General features: G+C 45.7%; 1 protein-coding gene across 1 annotated transcript in view; it reads left to right on the top strand.

The window, feature by feature from the left end:
- Positions 1–1,595: 1,595 nt before the first annotated feature.
- cadm4 (cell adhesion molecule 4) overlaps positions 1,596–10,321 on the top strand; it is a gene marked incomplete at its 3' end in the record, with an annotated part of 151,543 nt that continues 142,817 nt past the window's right edge. Inside the window, exon 1 of the mRNA XM_079640090.1 lies at positions 1,596–1,930. Within this exon, the coding sequence (XP_079496216.1) occupies positions 1,858–1,930 (73 nt within the window). The 5' untranslated portion in view covers positions 1,596–1,857. The remainder of the gene's footprint in view (positions 1,931–10,321) is intronic.

Below are 10,321 nucleotides of genomic sequence, written 5' to 3'. Positions count from 1 at the left end.
CATTTCTAACTGAATGCCATCGCCCAGTGCTGTTGTGGTCACGGTCACTTGGTTTTGTATGTGCAACCTGCATATGTTGTGTCAAATGGCTGGAAATGAAGGAGTTCGCTGGAAAAGCAGGTGTTTTCCCCTCATTACTTTCTGACAATGCCCCATCTGGTGCGGGGGAGCCGCTGCCACCGACTCCCTGCCAACCGGGGAACAAACACTCACAGAGGGCCTGACAGGGAGAAATGGGTTGGGATTTAGGGAATGAGTTAACCAGATACTATCGACCCCAAAACAAGGTTATAACTTGACTACAAAATAAATAAATCATGAAATGTAGAGAGCCTGAAGCTGGGACTTAAAGATTTCCCACACATCCATGGAAAAGAGGTCAGATGTGAGGCGAGAGTTCAAAGCAACTTTAAGAAAGTCAAGGCTGGAATCATTAATATTAATTCTAATAGACTGCTTTGATACATAACTGCCTGTCTGAATTCTGAACCAAAAGTGTCAGGATTCGTGTCAGATGAGAGAGAGCCCTAAACAGATTTGAGACCCATGACGTGATATTCATAATCTTACCTGAAGGCGGCGCCAAAGATGCTTTGAAAAAAAGATAAAAAGTTCCCTTCAAGCCTCGCAGGCTACAAACCCATGGTATAGCAGTAGATTAGGAAGAGAAAAAAAGAGATGCGGAATGAGAAACAATTTTCATAATGGAGAAGCAGCCTCTGACTGGAAAACACAATTATGGGCAAACTGTGGGCACAGCATGGGTAAAGTTAAAGAGCTTTAGTGGGACCTAATAAGCCCTGACTTTAGAAGAGCAGAAACACTGGTTCGTCCAGAGCACAAGTTTATGTTGCGGGTCATTACCGTCCATCGTGAAGGGCGATTTAACGGAATACACTCAGGTCTGTTTCCTGCTTCTTGATGAGTCCCGGGCACTCTTTGGAGACAGAGCAGCTTCTGCACCTTAATGTCCCCTAATCTTAAAGACTGCTGCATAGCCTACTGCTGATTCGGCAGTGAGTCAACATATAATCTTTCCTCCAGTTTTGATCAGCAAATAATCTTTAATACAAAATTATAATATTTCAGAAAGTTATTGTTTGCCACCAGCCAACATGTGGGAAAGTGAATCCACATTGCATTTCGCATGATTACTGACATTCAGATAAGCACACACAAATATATGCTGATTTATTTACATAATATTTTGGAAATTGACTTCAGAATGCACTTAATGACTGCATTATTGTCTCTTCAAACGACTAACATCTGATTCATTTTCGTCATCTTAATCATTGTGCCACACATCCTTTCTCGGTCCGTGGAGCTGAATTTGAAATACATTGGTTATTTGTGCCGGGAAATTAATGTTGGTTATCAATCACGTTTAGAGCGAATTGATTTCTATTAATTGGAAGATGCACCCCCTCCCCTGCTCTCCTCGTGTATAGCCGATGTATTCCAGCAAGCCCAGCCCCTATCTCTCCTCCGCACACCCCTCCACCTGCTCCGGCTCTCTGCGATTGGTCGGAAACGTACACCGGCCCGCCCCATTGGAAATCTTTTAAATATATTTACAATGTAAAGTAACCAAGAAAAACCAGCCAAGCCATCATATCCAGTCATTCCAAGAGGGAGGGAGAATATAGGTGTGTGTGGGGAGGGAGCATTACAATGTAAAGACCTGCCATTGAGCGCTTCACTGAACACACACACTCGTCCACGCACATTACGCACTCACACACACAGACGCTGAAGGAGCCGTTGGAGAGTGGACCTGCGGGTTCATGTCACTCTGATTTCTCCAAGGAAGAGGAATAACGAGGAACAGATCAGAGGGGAATATCAGCGACAGCCATGGCTTTCGCTTCCGTTTGGAACTACTGCGTCCCCCTCACCATCCTCACCGTCGCCTGCCTGGTGCGCACTGGTAAGTCACCACGGAGAGAGTGAATGAGTGCGATGTGAATGAGAAGAGTGCTAAGCCTTCGCGGTGTGTTGTGGCTTTTACCGTGCAAGTTTGCTCAAGTCCTGTAAGAGAACGCCACTGGGCTTATTCTGACTTGACAGGTAGGGGGAAAGGGAAGTAAACGCTCAGCGCGGGACAAAAGCACGTGTACTTATAACAAGCTACAATCATCCTGCGGAATAAGGTTATTATCCACCACGGGGTAATTAGAAAATCCATTGCGCAAGTCTGGGCTACATCCGTATTTTCTATTTCAGTATGAGTCATTGTATGGAGCACTTCTCATAATCTTACAATGGAAATACCCCAACACATGTCAAAAGTGAAATGTTCGCTTTCACTTTTCACCCACGCAGGAATATTTATAGCTCTGTTGTTTACCTGCTTGTGCCACGACATTGTAATTGTTTGGTGTTTGGAATTCACTTTGCCATAGCTGCTGCATGAAACATATGTGCTGTAGGTGGAGAGCTCCGATTCTGATAGCCACATGAGAGCTCATAACAAATGCCCGCAGTGGACCAGACGTGTGTCACACTACACCCAGCAGTGTTTCGGTCACTGCTTTTATATGCTGCAGCAGTGTGATGGACTAAAAAGACCTTTGAGACCTCACCATCAGATACAGTCAATTGTGAAGCATTGTAATGGCTCCTGCAGTGCCTTTGTTGCTGTTACTCTTCCCACTGGACCCTCTCAGTGTGGGATAGTCCTGCATCGCTCCCTTGGTGGCACAGTATATTTCATGGTCACTACCCTATGACAAGTGCATCTGCTGCAAAAATAGGGATTTGGATTAGGCTCACTCATGACTCTGAGGTATTTAGTGTCATCTGCTTTGAAGTGGTAAAATATGGTCTCATTATATGAAATACTAACCGGTGCTTCAGCAAATCTGACTGAGCAGGAATGGCAACGAGGAAGTGCACACGGATGTTTCCTTATTGATTTGTGTCTTGTGGTTGTTGTGCACTTGGGGGCTTTGGCTGAGTGGGGGGTTGGCCATTGTCCCCGTCAGACCTTTGCTGTGTTATTCTGATGTCTCTTTTACATATGGAGCTCTCCATTGCCATTCCTCCGGCTGCACTGACACCAACCTCATCATGGCCTGTGTATTGATTTCGTCCCTCGTGTGTTTGGTTCTATTTGTATGTCTGCGTGTTTAGCAGTGGAGGGTTGATTTATGCAAAAGTGTGTAGGCGTTTTGTATGTTAGTCTAACTGGAGTACTGTGTGAGAGGTTTGTGCACGTGTGTGTCTGGGCGTCCATTTCTGAACGTGCTTGTGTGTTGCATGTAAATGTGCTTTATGTCTGTGTTTGTGTGCTGCTTACAGTGCCAGGGTTTTGCCTGAGCTGCAGGCAACCTCTGCTGGGGGCTGCTCGCTGATCACTGCCATTAATCTATCCGCTGACAGGGGCCTGGAGAGACAGGGGGCCGGGGGGTGGAGCGAGGGGTGTTGCAGGCAGAGGGTGGATGGAGGAAGGAGGGAGAGAAGGACGTTCAGAGATGGTTTGATTCACAACACCCTGCACAGGTGCACACATACCATGCTTAAAAAAATCCTGATCACAAATCAGCATGTCATTTTTTTCTCCAGAGATGAAAATGGCAAAACTAATCTAGCAGAAAGCAAAAGGGAGAAAAAAAAAAAGGGTGGGAGGCGACGGGGATTTGTTATTATGCCAGAATAAAGATGGACAGATTGATTGGGCAGATAGACGGATGAGCAGACAGAGAGATTGAGAGGGTGCTGTGAAGATGGCGTGGCTGGGAGACTTGGCCCTCCTTTGAAGAACGAGGGAGAGAAGGAGGGATGGAGGAGATGGAGGGAGCAAGAAAGGCAGAAAAGAGCGAGCGAGGGAGGGAGGAAGGAAGAGTGGGAGAAGAAAGGCAGAAAGACTTCACAGTCTGTCTGACGGGCAGGCCTGAGGGACACACACACACAATCAGCGCTGGGTGTTTATGCACAGTGCTCGGTTTGTGGGGGTGGCTGATCCACAGGCCAAACTTAAACCCCACGTAACAAACGCTGTTAACTCCACCTCTGCTACTTGGCCACTCTTAATCGCTACCACGCATCCCTTCCATCACTTCCATTCTTCCACCTCCCCCCCATTTTTCTCCCATACCTCCATTACCGCCTTCCTTATCGCTGTGTGCATTAAATCACCTCCATTTGTTTATTTGAATGTGTGCAATGAGAGCCATCCGTTTTCAGCTTGTTTCCCCATCATGCTGTTTGGACCTTGGCTGGCTCTCTGGCGGTTGAAAAACGGCAGCAGTTGGACGTACTTGTGGGAGGAGATTTGAATACCAATTATAGTTTTGTGTGTGTGCAAGCCCACACACACACACACACACACACACACACACACACACACACACACACACACACACACACAGGCCATGCATAAATCAATGTCGCTGTGAGTCACAGAAGAGAGGCCTAGCGTGTAAACACAAACATCAAGGGAAATGCTGTACACACCAAAACCAAAAATGTGGACGCGCCTGAACACACACTTAAGTGCAGGAACACACGTGTACACATACACCTTGCCTGCAGACAGCATAGTGCTTTAGAGTTCCTTTTGAACATAGGAAAAGGACTGCTAATGCAAGTTTGTCTGAGCCCAATTGCAGTTTTTGATGCTTGTCAGGCGCAATTTGCATCATGCCAGAGTTGAGATTGCCTTTCTACTTTCTTCTACGTTGCGCAGTGCTTGCTGTTTCAGCGTCTATCTTTGTTCTCTAATGCGCAGAAAAAGTCTTCACAGCAATCCAAGGTTTATCCTTTGATCCAAACCTTGGAGGATAATTCCGTCTTAAAATAAAATAAACTTGACGACAGTTTAATTAAAAAGAGCGAGACCTCACTTCCTCGCTCTCTGCCCTGCCATCTGCCGTTTCACGGTGTAAACTTGTGCTCGGCGAACAATCAGACTTCAGTGTTTCAGTCTCTCTTTTTTTTTTTTCTGTCATTCCCTGTCTTTTGTAGGTCTCAATAATTGGACAAGCTGAACTTTGCAGACGGTGCTGACATGCCCGTCAATGGAAGAGAAGCTGAAATTAGCCTCTTTTTTGTTTTTTTTAACAAAATGTCAAATTGTGCCGAATGCTGTCGTGCACACTCCTGTTTGATCAACCGCTGCAGTCCTAAAGGGTCCTGACAGGGTAGTCCTCTATCTCCGCTGTGCAACTGCTCACACAAAAGCTCCATAAACAAATTGGTCCGTGTCGCTTTTTGGGCAAGTCATGACTTGGAGAGTAACAGAGCAGAGTGTGGGCTGGTTTTATTCTCCCCCTGAGCTGTTATAGGTCTATTACTCAGAAGCAGAAGAAGTTCCTCGTATCACCGTTTAGTGCAGGTGATGTATTCTACAGTAATTATCTCCTAATCTGCCCCCCAGTCTTCAATGCGATCCATAACTCCTTGTTTTGAAACTGCTGCTGTTTCACACAATGATTGCATCTCAATAACCCCCTCCAGCTTTATAGGCCAGTGAGTATTTTATTTTGACATCGACGTAAATGGATGTAAAGAGAAATAACACCTGGCAAGTTACTTAGCTTCTACTGCAAGGTCACTTCATTTGACAGGACCATCACATAAGCCTTTTCCCATCTCGTTTATGGCACCATGTTGCAGTCTGTTGTGTGTACTATGAGGCCTCATGATTGAAAGGGACACAATAAGACACCAATTGGTAATTGAAGCCTTATATGTCATTTGACCATTTATTTAATTGTCCATTAGTTAAACTTTCTGTCACTCTAATCAGGCCAGTGCTAATGTAGAAACACTCGTTATAGCTGCCACCTCATCTCCTTCCCATTACTATTCCCCAGACAGTGCCGCTTGTGATTATCATAATGGTGATCTATGTCGTCCTTACGTGTCGTTCTCTGAGAACAACTGGCGTTTCACCAACTTAGCTGCTGAAGTTTTTTAATGCTCAGTAGGATGCCAAGGACGTCTCCTCCATTTGAGGCCTGCCAATCAATCCAGCGCTTTTAACTCCATCCCATCTGATTGGCTCAGTAGAAGAGAGTAACGTCCTCCTCTGGTGCAGCTTTCCGTAGCGTGACCTGATGTCCCCTGAGCCAGCAGCTTTTCTCCAGCCACTGACCCCTCTCGCTGTATATTTGTCTTTGCCACGGGAGTGTGAAATCAGTAAACAGCCGTTCCCGCCGCACTGCTTCTTGGCACAACACACAAAGGCAGTTGCTATGTATTCTTTCTACTGGGCTAGAATGTGTACGAATGTCTCAAGCCGGTCAAAGTTAAATAATGGTTAACAGACATGGAGGGAGTCCTCAGTCCGAAAAAATAATTAAACAGGGAGGGGGGGGGGGCATTCCTTGCTATTGGTGACACAGTTTCCATGACTAAGAGTAAACGTTTACCTCTTGCTTGGCCCTCGGCTTGTTGAACACCCTTCCTCATTGCAGAGACACCTGTCTTCGAAGCTCCCACAGGGCCCGGTGCTAACTTGGCTAGACAGCGATCCCCAGTAGCGCCTGTAACCAAGGTGATTATCCCCACTCAGGCACCCCAGCGGAGCCCTCACTGTTTGTGATTGGGCGAGAGAGACTGATTGAGCTTAAAAGGGCAAGTGCCTAAAATTGAAGAGCTTGGAAACTGTGTACTCTGCCAGTGCAGAGGCTAATACACACCCCATCTGGAAGACTCATGGAGACGAGAGGAGGGGACGGCCGGTAATGAGGTGCTCGTCCAGGTGTGAGGAGGATCAGTGAAGGACTTAAACCCAGGTGAAACTGTCAAGGCTTGGCATGGAGGTTGCCAAAAAGACCCCTGTTTCCCTTTTACCCTTGGGAGGTCTGCATGTCCAGTGGAGGAGCTGATGAAGAGTGACCAGGCTTAGCAGGGGCACCAGGGGACTGATGGGGTCAGGGAGGCAGAGTGAAACAGAGGGGGGGAGAGCAAGAGATGGCTGGCTGCACAGTGTATAAAAGAAGTGAAGGAAGGGTGTGAGGAGAGGGGGGGGGCACCACGGGCTTGAGTCACAGACCAGTGGAGCAGAGGAGAACGTCGGGCAGAGAGGAGTCCAACAAACAAGTGAATGATTGCGGGATTTCAGCTCTGAAATGGGTGTCAAAAAGGGAGAAGGAGAGGGAAAGCAACCCCTGCTGTGCCAAATAACAGACAAAAAAAAGAGGAAGGAGGTAAGGGGGAGATTAAGAGGGTGGTACAAAAGTAGAAAAAGTACAGGGTGCTGATGCGAGATAGGACAAGGTGGAGTAGGAGGAGAGACAGAGAGATGGATGGTGATACACAGAGATAAAGACGGAGAGAGGGCAAGCACTGTGTAGGTGACCACACCTGAGAGACTAGGTGTCATGATCGATGAGGTCACAGTGTGCACACACACTCTCCCACCCCCACACACACGCAAGCAAACAAGCATCGAAATTGTTTCCCAGAGCTCATGGCCAGTCCTCCCACTTTCAGAGAAAGCTGCGCGGCGACTCTGAGAATTAAACACCCACACACGCACAGGGCTATTCATCGGTCTGCCATTTAGAATCCTTCTTCGTATCATTGGCATTAATAGGTTGGCTTTGATGAGATTGTCGGAAGCTGAAAATTGCCAGTCAAAGCAGTGCACTATCTACTGGGAAATCAGATGGAGATTTTCAGAAGGCGGACAAAACAACGCTGAAGAGGTCTCGGATGAGTTTTCTATCTTAGGAAACTCTCTCAATGTCTCTCCTACGAGTTTGGATTCATTTTAAGCCATGATCAAGTCTGCCATCGATAATGTGGTTGTGTCCTTTGTAGAAACTTCAGTAAGGAAGTTATTTTGTGTAATCGGAACAGATACGATAATTCTAATGATTTTTTGAAGCATTTGAAGTTGGGAGAAATCAAAGCTTCAACATTTTGTATTGAGCATCACAAGATTATCAGAGATTCCCAAATGTTACCACACATCCCGCTTTGCTGCGTGCACTTTTGAACCAAACGCTATCACTCAACGAAAGACGATCGATAACGGCAGCTGCCAATAGATCAAACTCTGACTGACTACATTCTGGATAAATGCCAAGTGTTCCAAAGAAATCCAGTGCAGCTTTCACAATACTTCCCAGACACACCCTTCCTCTCTCCGCTTATCTCTATCTGACTATTCTTCATCTCTTACTCAGGCCTGAGACAACGGCTTCAACATAAGGACTAGGAAGCTTTGATCCACTTCATTAGCAAACCGTAAGCAACAATTCATTATAGGCAATTAATTAGCTGCACGCGAAAAACAATCCTCGACAAGTTGTCCGCTCTCCAACCTCCACTAGTACCCTAGGAAATAAGAAAGAGGGAGAGAGAGATGGCAAATAAAGGAGAAAGAAAAGGACTCAAAATGAGAGGAATAAGGCCCGTGGTCATGCTTAATGTGCTAAGGCGAGATTTAACACAATGGTTTGATGGGCTCTTTTGAGATTCATAAGGTCATCAATTCATGCTCTGCTTTCAGCTGGGCAAAACAAAAGTGAGGCTCTCCAGCCGGCTGCACTGAACTAAGGAGAGGAGAGGAGAGGCCAAATTGGATTGGTGCTGCAATTGTTTCTGCAGAGATTGTTACAGTTGGCGTGTCCACTTAAAAAGTGGCCAAGCACCAACGACCTTGAGGGAAGCTCTGCTCGACACTCTACCAGGATTCATTTTCTCCCGTGCGGCTGGATGAGCATTTAAGTGCATTCACCTCATGGCCATTAACAGGTACACCCCCCTCACCTCCCATTAAGAGCACCAGCTGACGGGGCTTTGACTTCTACTCACAGACGTGTCCCTATCTCCGTGTCCATCTCCGTGTCCATCTCTGTGTCCATCTCGAGGTTCAAGGTTCTTTATTTGTCATCTGTCGGCTGAATAATGTTATCATGTTCTGCAGAAGGGCCTTGTCTTTACTTCCTGGCCGTTGCAGCAGAGGAGCGGAACAGCCACACAATCTGTGATCCTGAATGAGCTTGACAAAGGCCTTGGGCTTTGGGTGCAGTTGCGGAGAAACTGTGCTTCATAGCGCCTGCCACCCGCCGAGCTCTACTGCTGAACGGAGATGTGAAGCAGCTTGAAGAGGCCGGTGGGGTTCTCTGCTCCGTAGCAGAGTCATTTTTGCCTTTGTGGACTCGGTAGCCATGGACAGCAAGTGGTTTTTATTTCTGCGATATAGATCCTACAGTTCGGAGGGCCGTACAATGCACGCAGCACGACACTGTTGCCTCTTGACTGAAAATACACTAACATACTTTATTGCAAGAGAAACCAATAAAAGAAAGCCGTAGGGGAATGTTCTCTCATTCTTGATTATTTTCTTCTCTTCCCAAGGGCCAAGATGGCTGCCATCTGTCCTCCCATTTACCACAGCAACTGCTTTAGTCACCAAGCCTGCAGTTTCTTTTTACAAGTGATCCAAAATGACACATGATGCATGATTTTCATTTTAAAATGGGATTTCCACATCATTAAAATGTAGGGATGCAGTGAATTATTTGACTAACATTGATAGTGGCTTATAATTGCAATTTTTATACTGCCATTGGCATATCTGCAATAAGATGGTATCCACGATGGCAGTGGACGATGTTTATCTGTTTAGTCACATTAATGTTTTGTGGGCTAAATGTTGTTTTTAGTTATTTGCTGTTGATTCATAAAATAAGCCACTGGCTGGACACGACTTTGGCATGATGAGGAGCATAAAGAGTGCCAGCGTGCTGCACAGACGTGTGGTTGGATTTAATTTAAGAACAATGAAAATGTCAGCTCGGTGGGAGTATAACATTCTCTCGTAAAAATGATCAGCGCCATGCAGTTTGTAAGAAATGTTTCCCAGAAATGCAAAGAAAATTGCTCTGGGACATTTGAGAAACAGCCACTTCCCATTTAGCAGCAGTGAGTGCTCCATGCAGCAACACGACAGAAAGCAACTGCTACTAAGAGACATAGTTTGCAACAAAGCGAGAGACATTTTCAACAAGGCTACTTTTAGTAAACATAGGTGGTTGTATAGCAAGGCTTTCAATACACCTTTTCCATGTGAAAGAGGAAGGCTATCTGAAAGGTTGTTCTATTGTGTTGTAGAGTTCATTCATTCCTCAGTTTTTTGCACAGAAATGTTTCGAACAACAACCAAAACTTTGACTTTGACTTTTGGCTAATGTGTTATCTAAAACCTTGATTTTGGGCCATAAGGACATACTCTGTGCATTCCTAAATAAAATGTACAATAAGTAAAAACAAGCATTTGAAATTAAGGAATAACAATTAAGACATACTTCATGCGTGCATCCAAGACTTTCAAAAACAAAGTGTAAACCTAAATTGCATC

Source organism: Notothenia rossii (genome assembly GCF_949606895.1).
Source record: "Notothenia rossii genome assembly, chromosome: 7".
NCBI classification, from domain to species: domain Eukaryota; kingdom Metazoa; phylum Chordata; class Actinopteri; order Perciformes; family Nototheniidae; genus Notothenia; species Notothenia rossii.
The sequence above is the reverse complement of the archived record's forward strand: the minus strand, read 5'-3'. Positions and strand labels throughout refer to the sequence as shown.